The sequence below is a fragment of the Oreochromis aureus genome, linkage group 15 (genome assembly GCF_013358895.1).
Source record: "Oreochromis aureus strain Israel breed Guangdong linkage group 15, ZZ_aureus, whole genome shotgun sequence".
Lineage (NCBI taxonomy): Eukaryota > Metazoa > Chordata > Actinopteri > Cichliformes > Cichlidae > Oreochromis > Oreochromis aureus.
The window spans coordinates 37,643,668-37,661,759 of NC_052956.1; the positions used below are offsets into that span (position 1 = coordinate 37,643,668).

The window sequence follows — 18,092 nt, forward strand, 5'->3', positions numbered from 1 at the left end:
TCCATGCCCTTTGAGATGATATGTTACTCGTCATGGTTTCTTGAAATTTTGGTGACTCGATTTTCACCTAAATGAAATCAGTTTTAAGCTGTTATTGGTTTCTACCTTAGCATCATATCTTGAAAACTGTTCCTTAGTTAGTCAAGTTAAAATGTCAGTTAATGTGAAATAACTAATCTAAATAAAAGATGATTTGTCATCATCTCATTCTTTGTTTTATCTGATACATATTGCTGTTTATCACCTCACTGCTGTCCTCCTGTTATGCTGCAAAAGCAGCCTGGGCGGAAAAGCAAGCTGAACACTGAATATTCCTGCACTAGCAAACTGACATCTAATACATATCTATTTTATTCTCCTCTTCCTGACTGATGTTGAAAAAAAAATAGCATTGGAAAAAGAAAAAAAAACTGTATAAATGAATACATAAATAAATGTTCAGATCCAAAATATTCCCCAGCTCCTCCACTTTACAAAAACTGAGCTTACCTTTAGAATACTGCAGAGGGAAACAGGTGTAACTGTGTAAGTGAGAAGCAGCACACTGTTGCGATGTCAAACATGTGATCAGACATTAATAAAGTGACTTGAGGCGACCGCTGTCATGATTTAGTACTGTATAAAGAAAATAGAGAGAGCTCACATCAGTTGAGGCAAAATACAGATGTTTTTTTATTCTACACAAAAAGTACATTTTTATAACTTTCAAGGACCCGTGATGATTTCACTTTGCCAGGAGGAGTTGTTTCCTTTGATAGACCTGTGGATTCAGTGCCTAACTGCTGTGTTAGGGTGAGTGAGACTGTTTACATTAATCATATTGCACACCACTCTGTTACATCACCTGTTTGTTGTTACAAGGTCAGAAAAGCTTCACTGAGAAACTAATAACAGAGAAAGAACCTTTTAAGAATAAACATGCAAAGTGTCTACAAATGACTGTAAATAAACACACACGCACACATCCATGGTTACCATTTAAGTCTTGCCAGCCTGAATACTGACTCCTTTCTTATCAATTAAATCAAAATGTGTGCTTTATGCTTTTCTTAAATTAAACTATTATTACAACAATCAATTTTAATTTGCTTTATTAGTACCCATAGGATAGTTTTACTGCAGCCATGAGAGCAGAAAAATATGTTGGTATTGATTATTATAGTAAAGGCTTCTTACGGCACACTGTTAAAAAAAATCCCAAAAAAACAGTAATATCCCGGCAGCTGGGGCGCCAAAATAATACCAGAAAATAACAGAAAATAACTTCCTCATAAAAATACGGTTATTTTCAGTAATGACAATACAGTTTGTTGCCCTAATTTTACATGGATTTTGCCTTTTTCAAGTGCTTTTAAACATTAAATTGGGAACATTTTAATGTGATTAAACAATGAAATTACCTATAAACAAGGTCAATGAATGCGGCAATATGAATCATAATACTTAAATGTACAGAAATATACAGTTAACAGTTGGTTTAAATAATAATAATAATGGATGGCATTTATACAGTATAGCGCTTTTCGAGACCCTCAAAGCGCTTTACAATTCTACTATTCATTCAGCTACAGCTGCCCTGGGACAGACTGACAGAGGCGAGGCTGCCATATCGCGCCATCGGCCCCTCTGGCCATCACCAGCAGGCGGTAGGTGAAGTGTCTTGCCCAAGGGCACAACGACCGAGACTGTCCGAGCCGGGGCTCGAACCGGCAACCATCTGACTACAAGACGAACTGCCAACTCTTGAGCCACGATCGCCCTAAATGTTTGCTGTAAAAAAAGTTTATTAGAATCATTTTATATATTTTTCCATAGCATTACATTTGAATTTAACAGTTCAATCTTTCAAATAACGGACAAATATTTATGAAATTATGATACATTTGTGAATGTATTTTAACAATCTAAATATGCATATGTACAGACAAATATATTTAAAAAACAAGAAAATTATGTTTTATTACATTTACAGTGATTTTATGTTATTTTACATTTGAAATGTGAAATCACAGACTATTTATGTAAATTTCATGATATTCTAGAAAAACAGTACAAAACTGTAAAATACACAGTACAATACTTTTATATTACAATTTTTTTTACAGTGCAGAGGGAGCTTTTCCACCAAACCATGATTTGGCAAGGAGGCAGGGGAAATCAAAACACTGAAAGTAGAAACCTATTTCAGTTTGAAGGTTTCACGGATCAGAAGATGATTAAAAACCAAAGAGGGTTCTTTTTTACCATTTGATAAAAGCACCACAAAAGTACCTGTTGTACTAAGACAGTACTTCCCCTCCTGTATATATGCTCTATTTTGTATACATGCTCAAAATAAATGATCATTTGTAATACACACCTGCCAGTGTGTGTATTTTCTGACTGTGGACTGTCATCAGGATGAAGAGGTGGCTTGTGAGCTACTCCACTTTCTGTTTGTGCTGCTGTTGGCCCATTAGCTTAATTGAGAAGACCAAAGTTATAATACACCAAGAGGTTCTTTTTGCACTGAAGTGAAACTAAGTGTTTAAAACAATGGAAAGCAACCACTGCAGCCATTTTCTGTGCTTTGCATGCTCCTTTTTCTCGTTAATATTTCATGTCCCTTAACTGCTTAAGCTACTTTCCCATCGGCATTCTGCATTTGCACAGTCATCAGGCTACGCTGCATCACTTTTCTGGAGGTTTACACACAATCACATCTGAGTTGTTGCATAAGTTGCATATCCCAAATTTTCTTTTTTGCATAGTAAAATATGCAAACTGACACCAACACAGTACTATTCCACTTTCCACTAGAATTTCACTTTAGCCTATAGCCAGCAGTGTGTATTTGCACTTCCAGTGGCTAAAGCCTTAACAGCTCTGGTCTTCATCTTGTGAGTGGTGTCTCGAGATTAGACCTAATAAAAAGTCTTATAAATCCATAGCGTGTGTCTCTGTGTGTATGGCTGCAAAAGAGCCCTTAACACAACTTTTGTTAACAAAAAACAAACAAAAAATACAAACACCTCCTTGTAACAGCTCCTTGAACGAACATAGAGATGTTTAAAATGAGACATTTTGTTGTTTCATTACAAACATTAGGTCATTTTAAATTTGATGACAGCACCTTAAGCAAAAAAGTTGGGACTGGCCAACAAAAGGCAAGACGAACATTTAGCAACTCACCTGTTTAATTGGCAAGAGGTCAGTGACATAGTTGGGTATAAAAAGAGCATCTTACAGATGCAGAAATTTTTGGAAGTAAAGAAAACTGTGTCTACAGATTGTGGAAAAAATTCAGAATAATGTAAAATTCCAAAGACTTTGAATATCTCTTAATATACAGTTCATGATCTCATCAAAAGAATCTGGAGAAATTTCTGTGTGCAAAGAAAAACATAATCCACGAATGCTGTTTCTTCTGTGGGCCAAAGCTCATTTAAAATGGGCTGAGCAGAAAAGTGGAAAACTGTTCTGTGGACAGACAAATTGGAATTAGATTATTTATTTATTTTGGAAAACATGGACGCTGCATCCTCCAGACTAAAGAGGAGAGTTCAAAACTCTAAATCCCTCATGGTATGGGAATGCATCAGTGCTTATAAAACTGGCAGCTTTGACCTGTGAAAAGGCAACATCAGTACTGAAAGGTATATACAGGTTTCAGAGCAACATATGCTCTCATCCAAATGACGTCTTTTTCTGGAAAGGCCATGCACATTTCAGAAGACTGTGCTAAACCAAATACTGCAGCTATTCTCCAAAGGTTGATTCTGTTCATCTGGACATAGAGTTTTCAGTGGGACAGATGTTTCGTCACTCATCCAAGTGACTTCTTCAGTCTCAGCTGACTGCAGGTTTCCCCAAACCTTATAAACAGTACATTTGCATAATGACTGAAACCAGCCCACTGAAGGAACAATGGGCTGTGAGGTCAGTTCCTTAATCATAATTATGCCAATTCCCATGACCATTGATCAACAATCACTGACCAAAACCCACTGATCAAAGAACACTGATCAATGGCCATGAGTACCATTCACAGAGAGTTGGGGAATGGCTGCAATCACAGCGTTGTAAGATGGCGAAAGATGTACCCTTAGGCCCCCTCCTCGATTCAGAGATGGTCTTTCCCTCTTCACGTAAATGGCCTCCTTGACTCCGCGCTCAAACCAGATACATAAGACATAGCATTCTAACTTTTTTTAGAATTGGGTTTGTAAGTTTAAAACATAGAACCATCTTTGTCAACAAACACAAAAGGAATTCCTATCTTTTGTTGTCCTGAAGTGCTTCATTAAGCTCAACAGCTCTCACAAGGTGTAGTAAAGGTAATGAACGATCTCAGATAAAAGCTTTGTGTCAGCCAGCACAATATTTGAAGCTGTGTAACAGATATTAATTAGGGTAATAATGGCCTGCGCCTCCACAGACCTCTCCCCACTGCAGGTATGCTGTCCATCACATTATAGCAGACAAATTAGCTGCAGTACCAGCATCCTCATATTGTGTCATTAGGCATCTGAGGCTCTCTGCTATTTTGCAGTGAACGACATAGGCTATAGCTTCTCTGGCAAAAGCTGAAACATGCTATCAAAAACAAAAAAAACGCCTTAAGATCAGTAAAATCTCATTTGCTTTTTTGAGTCAGGCACTGGAGTCGCTCTTTTTTATCCATCCCGAGCTCAAACTCAAGGATTATATTTTGTGTGACAACATTTCTAGGTTTAGTATTTCAGCTGTCGGGTCACACTGGGTCCGTGGGTTTCGCTACTTGTCACGGTCAGTTGTCCTTTACACTACCGACTACACTGACTCATAGCCGCCTCTTTGGGGAATATTTCGTGTTGCAGTAAAAAATCTGTCACAGTTTTTTTAATATAGTTCCAATTTTCTGTGACTCTTTTTACGCTGATTGCAACAAATTTTTGTTATTCCCACCTTCCAATATGCACTCAGAACATATCACATTTTAAGCTGTTTCACATGATCTCCAGAAAATATGAGGCTATTGTTGCCCTTTCTCTCATGTACCACTCTCAGGGGTCTGCTTCAGATTTTGCTATATCATGTCCTATAATGTTGTCGTTATCGTAGATTGACTTTCTCATATTATCGCAATTTAGAACAAACAGTCCGCACATTGAGAAATATAAAATTCAGTTTGTGCTGTGTCAGACTGGTGATCTGTGCAGGATGTACCCCAGGAAGACAATAGATGGCTAGATAATAATAATAATAATACTAGGAGCAGAGAATCCATATGACAGCTGGAAGACAATCAAAGTGAATGTGTCTTTTCAAAGAAGTGAGTTTTGAGACAGAATTTGAAAGTAGTATGAGAGTCAGGGTTACAATTTTTTGGTGGGAGGGAATGTTTGCACACAGCTTTATTCATTTTATCGATTAGATCTGGTAGTAAAATAGTTGCCGTGCAGTGGATAAGCAGTAAAATGTTGTAATCACGGCCCCGCTGCAGACTAAACCTCAGCTGAATTATTGAATATTCAATTTTCGGTGATCCAAGTCACCGAAAGAAAAAAAAATTGCGGTATAAATGATTCTCACTGAAAATTCACAATGACACAGACTAGCAGAGACAGGATAAAGACAGGATACAAAGCTCTATGGATAAGGCAAAAGAAAAAAGAGCGTACCAATGACAAAAATAGAGTGAAATTAGTGTTGTGTGTTAAATTTGACATCTGTGTTTGGTCCATTTGCTTAGGATGAGTAAACAAAGTACTCATATTTTTGTCTTTCAACTTTATTGTATTTTAGTGACAGATCTCCACACAAACACTGAGATTTTACACCAGCTGTTACATTTTAGGTCACAGTGATCCATTGCCTGAGGAAACAGTAATAAAGATAATTGTGTTCAGGGGCACGGATGCTGTTAGATCTTCCATGCACTCAGCAGGTGACCTTTTGACTGCTCTGAGGTTGTTTATGCGAGCATACTTTTTCCTCACACTAAGCACGGATGCATTGTTATGTCCGATTCAATGATCACAGTCTGCTAACAAATCCTTAATCCCTCAATATTTAAAATATACAGTAAAAGCACAAGCTAGGTAAAGTAGAGGCATCTATCAACCCCTAATTAATTAAATTAAAGTCGTGCCTCTGCTCCTTCTTGAGAGGCCCAGGAGGAGCAATTATGTCATTTAGAGCAAACGCACATTTATCTGTCTCAGAATAATGGTCTTTTGGAAGTAGAGCACTGTCCAACAGTAGCAGCACGCACAAAACAGTGGGAGTGAAAAATGTGTCTCACCTTTTGCAATATATTTCCATCAAACTGCTTTTGGAGAGGACAAAATTAACAATACTGACATGATTCTGACAACGCTGCGCTGCTGCCAGCCTCCAGAGCTCACCTGAAACAGGAAGTATGGAACTTCAAACAACAATCAAATCAACACCGCCTCACCGTCATTATGTTCTGGCCCTGTATTTATAGAAATAACCTCTATGATTTACCGTTTCCAGTTCCTTTTTAAAACACTTGCTGGTAACGGGTGAATCATTTTGTCGTATCCAGGCTTTGAACATTACTTGTTTGTCGTAAAGAGACACTTACGCTTAAGCACAATAAAGAAGGACTGTAATTTAAAAAGGCAAATGAATATAAAATTGCCTTTCATTTGCTAACAAGATTTGTGATTTTCTGTGTTAAGATGAGTTGTTGTTCTTGTTTTCACCACTTTTTAGTGAGTTTTATATAAAGTGCTAAAAAACAAATTAAATGAAAACTTTAAAAACACATCAGCTCTCAGTGGGGAGAAAATCAGGCTGGATTTCTGTTCTTGTACAGACTCCAAAATGTGTTAGGATCCGAAGGATGCCCCATTGTTCGATGGAAATTTGAATTATTAACATATAAAAGGCTGAAATCAAGAAATTTCAGTAAAAAACTGATGTGACAAGCTAGTCCAACTCAGAATGATACTCAGTAGTTTTTCCCCCATGTGTTTGTGTCCTGAAAAATTCAGGATGTATTTCTAATGAGACAATGGGTAGTGTCCTGAGGACTCTGCTCAGTGAGCTCCTGGACAGTCTGAAGTGCAGCCTGGTCTCATTGGATGGACCAAAACATAACATCACAGAGCTCCTCTACTGGTATTAGGTGAGCGTGGGCACCAGTCAATGGTATCAATTCCTTCATCCTCCAGGAACTGCCTGCATACTCACACCGCATCAGGCCGGGTATAATCATGGCAGCGGTTGACCCGCCACGTTTGGTATTCTATAGCAAATGTCGATCGAGCTCCATACTGCTGGACAGGGCCCACTACAGAACGTCAGGGCCTCAGGCCACCTTCATGAACTCTGTTTCTGATTGTTTGGTCAGAGACATTTACACCAGTGGCCTGCTGGAGATCATTTTATATCTCTGGCAGTGCTCATCATGTTCCTTCTTGCACAAAAGAGCAGATCCTGCAGACCTGCTGATGGATTAATGAGCTTCTAAGGCCCTCTCGAGCTCTCCTGTAATAACTGCCTGTCTCCTGGAATCTCCTTCACGCTCTTGAGACTGTGCTGGGAGACAGTGCAAACCTTCTGGCAATGGCACGTATTGATGTGCCATCCTAGAGGAGTTGCTACCAGTAATGACACTGACCAGTTCAAAACTGGTGAAAAAATCGTCAGAAAAGATGAGGTGGGAAAAAAAGTCCACCTGTAACACCATTCCTGTTTCGGTGGTTGTCTCATTGTTGCCCTCTCTACTGCACCTGTTATTATAACACCAAAGCACTGATTAACAACTCTCCTCTGATACTTAACCGAGCAGATCAATATTCCAGAAGTCTCTACTCTACTCTGACAAAAATGTTTCCCTTTGATTTTTTTGAGCAGTGTGTATATAAAAGTCATATCACACACACCAGTGTAGCACCAGTGTTATCTTTTATGTGTCTCCCTCATAAAAATCCTATTATACTCACTGTATTGAGCTTAACAGAGATGAGCAATGGGCAGCTAAGACCTTTAATGAGCCCACTAGAAAAAATCAAATGCAGTAAGTCTTCTTACTCAGCAATAAAAGAAGTATACACCATGCATATCGGATTGATTTACATAATTCATGACTGATTGAATTTCAACCTCTAAAATAGTCCCAGACGCCACTAATGTCAATGTGAGGTGATGAAAAGGTCTCGTAGCTTATATTTGTGGCAGGCATATCGAACGGAAACTCCAGGCTCTTTTTCTGTGCACCTCTCGAAAACTTGGCCTTTGGGTTATTTTTACACCTTGAAACAAACAGTATCTATGCAACAGATCAGATATGTGATGTGTTTTACTAATTGTAGCCTAGACAGTGTCCTCTCATAACCTCATTACAAGCAGTCTAAGTTACTGAAGCTAGAGTTACAGTATAATTCATCCATCCGTCCATCCATCCATTATCCATCCATCCATCCATCCCCTTCTGCTTATCCTTATCACGTTCGCACACTGGACAGGTTACCAGTCTGTCTCGGGGCTAACACATAGACAGACAACCATTCGCACTCACTTTCACACCTATGGGCAATTTAGAATCACCAATTAACCTAACCCCACTAACTGCATAACCTGCCTATTATTTTTAAATTATCACCATCTAAGTAAGCATTTTACTATATTAGGGTTTCATATTAATCTGAAATGCTTTCGTCCACACCTGAATAACCTTGCAGGTCAAGTTCAATAATAAAGCAAACACTGATAAAAAGGCAGTCATAAAAAGGCTGTTTTAGTAATAATTAGGGTCACCGAGATCAAATCTATAAAAGAGGTTAAGGGTTGAAGTATTTTAATGTGGGAGCTACGGCACATAACTCAGCATGGCCGATGTGCTGAAAGTATGCTACCAAAACTACAAACAGAATAAACATCTTTTGCACACCCAGAAAGGACTGAAAGGATATTACCACAAAGTAAACTCGACCACTCTCGTGGCTGGGGACCTACACCAGCTACAGCACTGCAAAAAAAACAGGGTAGATAAGCACTACACACTCAGTGTAGCAGATATGAAATAAAACAATGCAAACAGCACTTTTCTGCATGATAACTGGAACAAAAATGAAGCAAACATACCTGCTTTTCAGGAGCTTTTTAACAGTTTATAAATTGTGCCTTGGTCATAATTTCCCCTTCAGTGAGGAACTCTGATGTACACTTTTGATCAATAAAGTATAGTGATTATAGTCTAAGCTCCTGTCCTCTTTTTTCACTCTGTCTGAGTCCGTTCATCCAGTCCAGAGGAGGGTAACGGGGTTGAGTTAGAAGATGGCTGAAGTAAACTTTGGACAAGACTCTTAGGACATTAAGGAGGAGACGGGGAGTATGTGAAGCAGAAAGACAGAATGCTGTTCTTGCAGGGGGCTTTAAAACATGAGGGTCAGACTGAGTGGCTCAGATAAAGCACCTTTTCAGTCACTTGATGGGAGTCGTGACAAAAAACTTGAGAATGAGGAGAGCTTGACGTCATGACAGCACAAATATTGGAAAGCTAAAGTGTCAGGAATGACTCATTAATGGCCATAATCGCAGAACATAGATCTATTAAGGTTATGTAAAAGCTACTGAGAAAGTCAGACCACTTTTGACATATATTGGTGTATTTATAGTTACACAAATAGTTTGCGTTTAGTTCTAGTGCAAGTACTTAGGGATGAGAGCAGGCTCTTAGTGACCCAGTGCTTTTCTCAGATACCGGCAATAGTGTTGTGTGGTTTCCAGAAATAAGGCATCCTGCATTCTTTTTTTCTTACATAATAAAATTTAATAGGTTACTTATGTACACCCAACTGTACTCTCATCAGTCCACAGAATATTTTCCCAACAGTCTTGAGGATCATCAGGATATTTGTTTTTGGCAAATGTGAGACGAACCTTTGTATTCTTTTTGGTCAAAAGTGTTTTTCCCCTTGGAAATCTTCCATGGATGCCATTTTTTGCTTAGTCTCTTTGTTATTGTTGAATCATGTACTCTGATCTTAACTGAGGCCTGCAGTTCTTTGAATGTTGTTCTGGGTTCTTTTGTGACTTCCTGGTTGACTGTTTGATGCGCTCTTTGAAATAGCTTCACAACTGTTTTCTAGATCAATAGATGTCAACAACTTTGTTTCTCAGCTGTTCCTTTGAGGCACGATGTCTTTCTTTTACAGATGTTTCAGCCTACTTTGTCGTTCAGTAGGTCTAGCAGTGATGTGGCTAGTGAAACTGAACTCAGCTTTCCAAAAAAAAACTGTGGTTAATCACAGACGAGGGATTACTTACAAGCCAGGTAGATTTTGATAGCCCCTCCACCCCCCAACTACCCAGTCCTAGATGCCACTAATGTCAATGTGAGGTGATGAAAAGGTCTCGTAGCTTATATTTATGGCAGGCATATCGAACGGAAACTCCAGGCTCTTTTTCTGTGCACCTCTTGACAACTTGGCCTTTGGGTTACTTTTACACCTTGAAACAAACAGTATCTATGCAACAGATCAGATATGTGATGTGTTTTACTAATTGTAGCCTAGACAGTGTCCTCTCATAACCTCATTACAAGCAGTCTAAGTTACTGAAGCTAGAGTTACAGTATAATCCATCCGTCCGTCCGTCCGTCCGTCCATCCATCCATCCGTCCGTCCATCCGTCCGTCCGTCCGTCCATCCCCTTCTGCTTATCCTTATCACATTTGCACACTGGACAGGTTACCAGTCTGTCTCGGGGCTAACACATAGACGGAAACTCCAGGCTCTTTTTCTGTGCACCTCTTGACATCTTGACCTTTGGGTTATTTTTACACTTTGAAACAAACAGTATCTATGAAACAGATCAGATATGTGATGTGTTTTACTAATTGTAGTATCCATCCATCCATCCATCCATCCATCCATCCATCCATCCATCCATCCATCCATCCATCCACATCTATGGGCAATTTAGAATCACCAATTAACCAAACCCCCTTATTAAATGAAATTATCACTTAAAAATTGCATTTTGTGTTAACTTGGGTTATTTTTGTTTGTCTGACGAACTGAAATATGTAAGGGAAAAATATGCAAAACACTAAGAAGTCAGGAAGGAGGGTAAACACTTGTCATGGGACTGTATCTCGAAACGATGAAAACATGTGAATTAAAACCCTTTTATGCAATGATTGATCAGAACAGTGTTTAGTGCAGCATTGTTCTTTTTATTGGTCCATTGGAAACACATTGCACAAGTTCAAGAAGCGCAAGAAGCATACACATGCTTTAGAGTTGTTAACAGCATTCAAAAGATTTACAATGTCCAAAACATTCACCGTCAAGCAACAATCATCTTACTCTCAAATCATCGTTCTCATAACTCCAACAATCTCAGCAGGCCGAGATGTAAAGTAGTTACGAGTCCACACGTGACTTTTAAAATAGTTCATGTCTTTTGTCTTTTTCATGTAAAGAATGTTAACAGTTTCATTGTTTCTTGATTGATTTCATACACAAGGGAAGAAATTCTAAAATTCAAAGCACAGTTCATGTGTGATATTCAAATAGGGTGAAAGTAAACGCAGCAAAGATCCGTTGTCAGACTCAAATTGGCAGCACATCGAAATTTTTTATTCCAGTGGGTACCAGAATATCCCGGTTCCTCAGTTTTTTAAAAAAATGTTGTGTTTGGCTCAGACTAATTGCAGTTTATTACCACTTCACATTTCACAGGCTGCTTTAATTGGTGTGACAATGAATGACTTATTATTTAAAATCGAATAACACAGTTATATTCAGCCTGAAGCAGTGAAACAGAATGATTTGAAAGTGCATTAAAAGCTGAACTGATACAAATCAAGTACATATAATCATAACTTTATCTTTGACAGAAAAAACCCCCAAAACACAAAGCTGTAGAGGTCACAGCATTCCCCACCTGACCCCAGGATGAAAATCACAAGCGCACTGCCAAAGTCGCTGTGTGAAAGTTTGCAGATAGCCCTCGTCTGAGAATCGGGTCTCAGAGTTTATAAGAATTTAGTGAAACTTCAGTCAGAGCGCACAGAGTTCTCAAATAACATTCAAAAGCAGCAGCATGGGAGGAAAATATGAGGACGTGTACCTTTAACAGTACTTATTTACATTCATTAGAGAAACCTGGCTGGTGGGCCAGACCTCTTTCTATTGAACTGTGCGCATACATGACACCACTGTGTGCTTCTTTAACAGACTCGAGGAGCATTTTCCTCACGTACCTCTTGTTTCTTGCCTTTTAACGGTAAGTAGTTTACATCACCAGTGACCTGCTCTTTACACCTTTACATGAAATCTGCCATTTCTTCATACAAACAAAAACAAGAAAATCAAGAAAGTCTGATCCAAGTCACATCATTCTTTCTTGAACGGCAAACATGGAAAAAGAAAAAACACAGTTGACTTTTACAGGGTGACTAAACGTGATTCTTGAGGAGATTTATAGTTGTTTCAGAAAGGAGGGGAAAGAAAATGATTACCACAATGATAAAAAGTGATCCTTAATGATTTCCAAGGAAATATTGCAATTCCAAGCAAGTTTAAGTGCAAAATGTCGATCAAGCAAACGGTTTTAGAGACAGCCTCTTCTTATCTTGAAATCACAGACATAGACATAAAGCTCGAGTGGCAATCAGTAAATCACTTCCAAGCTTTATCGACTCGGCTAAGTGGAGTCGCTGGCATCGCTGTGTTCTGCAGGTTTTTCTTTTTCTTTTAAGTCACTGCACAACCATAGCTTCCCTGTGATGCTAGAGGAGGTTACACCAGTGTGCTCAAAAAGGTGCTGACACAGATGAATGCAGTTTAAGTAAATGGTTAAAACTAAATTCAATAGTCCATTAATAGCATTGGTACTGGGTTTGTCTTAAAGTGATTAATGCACAATTTGGATAGTACTATGAAATAATGTGCACACCTCTTAATAAATCCCAAAATTTGCTGTTATTGGCTTCAAATATTAGATCTTGGAGGCCTCATATTACTTTGTACCATCCTGGAAACGAATTAACATTCATATTTCATAGGACATAGCTACCATCCAGAAAGCCAGAGAGGACTCCTTGTAAATGTTGTTCAGGCTTTTACTGGGCCATTAGGTCGGGTTAAAATAGTGTTTAAATAAGTAATTATTATTTCATTTTGTTTTATACTGTGGGGATGCAAATTTAATACCCTGATAAATTCTTGACAGCATGTGCTGTCAATATTTTCTCAGTTTGTGAAGGCTTCGTTAAAATAAAACCCACTCGTGTCTGCGTAACAACACTTAGGTGTTATATGTGAAATTCAGCCAAATGTAGCCAGCAACACTCTGTGCAATGCTCTCCTGAAAGAGGTTTTGTTCCCTGGGACACCTTTTTCACACAACAAACGAGGTTAATCCTTTGAGTGTAAGGCACTCAGCCTTCACAACTAACACAAGATAAACTCAATCTCAGATGAACAGATACGAGCAAAGAGAAAAAGCTCATTTTTCACATGGCTTTTTGCAGACAACAATTTCCGATCGGATCATTACCACTGAGCCTGTGTGCATTCTCGCAGCTGAAAGGCAAAGGCAAAACCAGACATGGCAGAGATGAGAGTACATCAGCCTAATCTAGTTGGCTGATATGCTGAGAAGGCAGAGTTGTGACAAGAATTTGCCCCGTAGCCTGAAGGTTACCATGACAGCGAATGAGCCGGGTCTCGAGGCTGTCAAACATTAACAGTATGTACAAAAACAAGTACAAAAAATAACATAAATATGGTGGCGTAAGATAATTACACCACCATGCCCATGGTTTTTTCTAACAGCAGCATCAACATTTATTCTGGTGGCACTAGAAGCAAACCACCTCATTAGAAATGACACTGACTTCATCTGAGACCTCAGGGGAAAAAATGCACTATACACATTAAAGGGAATTAATAATTAATACCTATTTAGGGGTAGGATTGGGGCTGTAATGACAAAATATAGTGGATGCTAAGAAACAATGGTGGAATACAAATGGGGCTGTCCACAGTATCCAAGAAACCCACCAGTGAATGAAAGGCATATATCACACGGCTAAAAACATGTCGAAATCACGTGCCTGCAGCAAAAATTCACAAGTAGCAGCAAAGGTGCATTCATGTGACCGGCTCACATCATTAACGACTGATGGCAGCCTGCTGTGCAAGCAGCTTCAAATAAACTGTTTAGGAGTTTGTTACACTTTGTGGGGTTTTGAACATTTTGACATTGACTGTGTTCATTGCACCACTGTTCTTGATGATGATCACCAGTCTATACTTTCATTGATGTAACTGGTTAAAATCTATAACAATCTTTCTTTTCTTTTTTGTCCAAACAGGTTTGGCTAGTGAAATTAGGCACATTCGTCGTTACACCTTGTGTTCTCGCAGATCATTAAAACCCTTTAATCCAGTGAAACACCTCCAGATGTGGGCATTCGTTTCATATGACTTGCCTTCAACATATTTCAAAAGGATGGTTCGGGACAGTTACGAACTGTCTCCCTGTGCATTTCACATACAGGAGAAAAAAACTTTAAAAGTTCACATTGTCGTAGACCCAGCTGTTCCCCTAGGAACACCATGTACAGCTAAACTATACAATAAACTTTACAAAGTATAGCCTATACAACGGATACCAGGCAGGTAGCATTATCGGCATTCAGCACAGAAACAGCAAATATCATAGAGACTAATAAATAATGTTATTTACAACTGGCTCCAGTTTGGAATTTTCCTTTAGTTGCTCCTTTCAGTTTTCAAACAAGTGGTTACATTTCATGTAAGAGATGCCAAAGATATGTACATCTTAATTTAAGCAAGTTACAGTACCTTCACTCACAGACATTCACAAGAAACATTTGTCTTTTAGTTAGCTTATGGCTTCAAGTTACAGAACGCAGTGAGCATGAGATTCAGCACTTCCACGTGAGTCAGTTTGAATGCCCCAATACTGAAATACTGAGTTTGCTTTTAAAAATGAAAACGGGTGACAATAGAGTTCCTGGTAACTGCACAGCAGCCTGTTGCATGAGATGACACGGTCATGCGTCCGCATGCTGGTTAGGTGGCTTTGAATGGAATGTGCTATATGCAAAACGAATGTTCAGAAGATAGTTTTCATTTCAGTATCAGTGCAACAGAGGCTACACTGGCTCCTGCTGCACAATATCCTGTCATGGGCAGAAATCCATTCTCACTCTTTTGCCTGTTTCATTATCCTGATAGAAAGCCCTCCTGGCTTCAGAATCACAAGATAGGAATTACTGCGCAAGGCTGGATTAATTTTAGAGGAGGGCGTTAAGAAGGTTTTGTTTCTTGGTTCTGTTTGTTAAGAGCTGTATGCGTCTCTTTCTGATCCTCTGAAGAGCAGTTGGAGACAGCATTAGCCATGATGCAGAACTTGCGCAGGAGGATCTCCCTGAGAAGCAGATAGACCCACGGGTCCAGGATCTGGTTGAGGGAGGCCAAGCGTATCGCCGTCAGAAAGAAGTTGCAATCTAGATGGAAATCCTGATTGGAGGTGCGGTTTGATGCTCCCTTTGAATTACACTGATCGGACGAGACCTGGGTGGAGATCATCCTCAGCATCAGCACCTGAGGGGAAGATGTTTGGGCAGAACTTTATTTTTTTTTTCACACTGAGAGAATGAGGAGAAAGCATGCCATTAAGTGACAAAAGCTTTAATTTACTGAACAAACGCTTGCTGGTTGGAAAATAGTTTCTGATTTTGTGTACAGAAGCCTATATTTTACGTTCATTAAATCATATAACGGAAACACACTCTAACAACAGTCCTGTTGGGGAACGAGCAAAAACTAATTTTCACGGTTGGTCTCTGCTGTCACAGAGCTGTGCCTTCTATTAATATCTCACTGGGACTGTTAAATATGTGACTGACAATCCATGATCTCATTGCGCACTATGCAGATCCCTAAACAGGACCCCTAAGTGGATTACCTCTTAATGGCAAAAGGCAGCAGCCTTTCAGAGAAAACATGCATGACATCATTTATGTGAGGAGAAGATGGATACAGATTTAAAGCTGTTTGTGACAAGTACTGACACAAACACATTAAAAATCAATCCGTGTTTTTTTAACATTACTTTACGGGACATAACTATATGAAACTATGACAGCACATTGTTATAAAATATGCCTACGCAAGTACACTGTAAGAAAATATATATCCTGCAGTCGCCTGTAAAAAACATACCAGCAGAGGAGACCAGCATATAAGCAGGACGCACATAATCCCTAACAACTGGATGACGGTCTCCGTGGTGAGCCGTTCCCACTGCTTTGAAGACTGAGAAGTGCCTGATTTTGTTTTACACCGGGTAACTACGCCCCGGATCGTCACCACATTGCAGAAAAGAGTTATAAGTAGAGCCGAAATCCCGAGTATGGCAAAAGTGGTGGAGAAGAATCTATTCCCCGGGACTTCGGCATCAACCGTGCTGATGAAGCACCAGGTGCCCGGCCACTGCTGCGTGTAGTCCCCGACCCCTGCTACTGGCAGCAGAGCAAACAGCAAAACAAGACCCCATATAACAGCTAAAATCTGCTTTGTCACACTTGTCTTCATGTGATTCGAGTACCAGTGCGGATTAGTTATAGCCAAGGCCCTTTCGATCGCCATGGCACTCGCCATGAAGAGAGCGCACAGGCCAAAAGTTGTCATGCACACGCCAAAAAAGGCGCATAACTTGCCAGATTTGTCGATGCGATCCCAATCCATACCACTTTGGTAAACTGAAATCACAATTGGACTTGTCAAAAGCTGCCCAAACAGGTCTGTCAGCGCCAGAGATCCAATGCAAAGCAAGAAGGACTTTTTCCTTTTATTTTCCTTCTTTCTGTAGGAGATGCACACCAGGATAAGAGCTAACGAGTTGCCCACCATTCCGGTGATCATCATAGTTATAGGAAATCCAACTGATGCATATCCACAACTGGAATTATTTGTGCAATTGCTTTGGCGCAGTGTCTTGGAGACGTTGGCGTCCAGCATATCTTCTTCACTGGTGGTGTGCAAGCCCTCTAGAGAATCAAAGCTGATTCCAGTGATTGTTTCTGAAGGTGTATACTTATGTACAGCTGTTACCCCGTGCGTGTCGGTCCGGCATCATCTTGCGCCCCAAAGTGCTCCAACTGAATGCGATGCGTAAAGCGCGAGGTGTCCTTTAAGCGCTGGAGGCGGGACTATTTCGGGTCCGAAGGAAGCCCATATTTTCACTGTGCTCTAATAACCACTGTCCTTACGTGTCTGGAATAAGGGCACCGGTAAGTAGGGACCAGACATCGACCCTCCGGTGTTGTGCCAAAAAGCGATCGATGTTTCTGTGTGGTTTTCTTTTATATCTAACATGTTTACTTATATTGGTAAACAGGATTCCGGCGCTTTACACGGTGCTATATGAAAGATAAAGAAATTAACTATCTTACAAGTATCTTTATATGACGATGTACCCGCGTTATAATCCATCCAATCCTTTTAGCCACTTAAAATATCTTTTCACACACAAGTTATATTTATTGGCTTTTTCTGTTTCCCTGATGGCAAGACTCTCTTGAAAAATACATTTAATAACAATGAAAACTTTTATCTCGATAAATAAAAGTCACTTTGCCAAAAGCTGATTGGAGCTTCTATGTCTGATAGCCATGTTTGTCATATTGTAGGCCAGAAAATTATTTACAGCACTTTAAATACCGGTGTTGTAATCCTCTGCCAAAAAGTGATTTCCTGCATTTGCCAACAAATGATTGCCGGTATTTGAACTGTTGTAAATGAGTTGTTGGGCTATAATCTGTCAAACCTATCTCCCATGAATGATATCAAATCATTTTCAGACAGAAATAACGTCACAAGATTGAAGCTGCAATCAGTTTTTGGCAAGTTGACTTTTGTATGCCCTTTATTTATCTGGATAAAGACTGTTTGTGGCATTAAACGTGTCTTTTTTCAACAGTGATCTGGCCAAAAGAGCAACAATAATGCAATAAAGATAACATCGTTCTGTAAAGATATTTTAAGTAGCCTGAAAGGACTGGGTTGATTATAATGTACATAAAGACAAACATACAAAACTCTTGTGACGAG

The 18,092-nt window shown here is 39.4% G+C and overlaps 1 protein-coding gene across 1 annotated transcript; it reads right to left on the minus strand.

The window, feature by feature from the left end:
* Window positions 1-11,635: 11,635 nt before the first annotated feature.
* ptger3 (prostaglandin E receptor 3 (subtype EP3)) lies at window positions 11,636-17,129 on the minus strand. The gene is made up of 2 exons (XM_031742084.2): window positions 16,203-17,129; window positions 11,636-15,581 (listed from the first exon to the last, which is right to left on the minus strand). Exons 1-2 carry the CDS (start codon window positions 16,998-17,000, stop codon window positions 15,285-15,287), a joined length of 1,095 nt encoding a protein of 364 aa, XP_031597944.1. The 5' UTR covers window positions 17,001-17,129; the 3' UTR covers window positions 11,636-15,284.
* Between the last annotated feature and the right edge of the window lie 963 nt (window positions 17,130-18,092).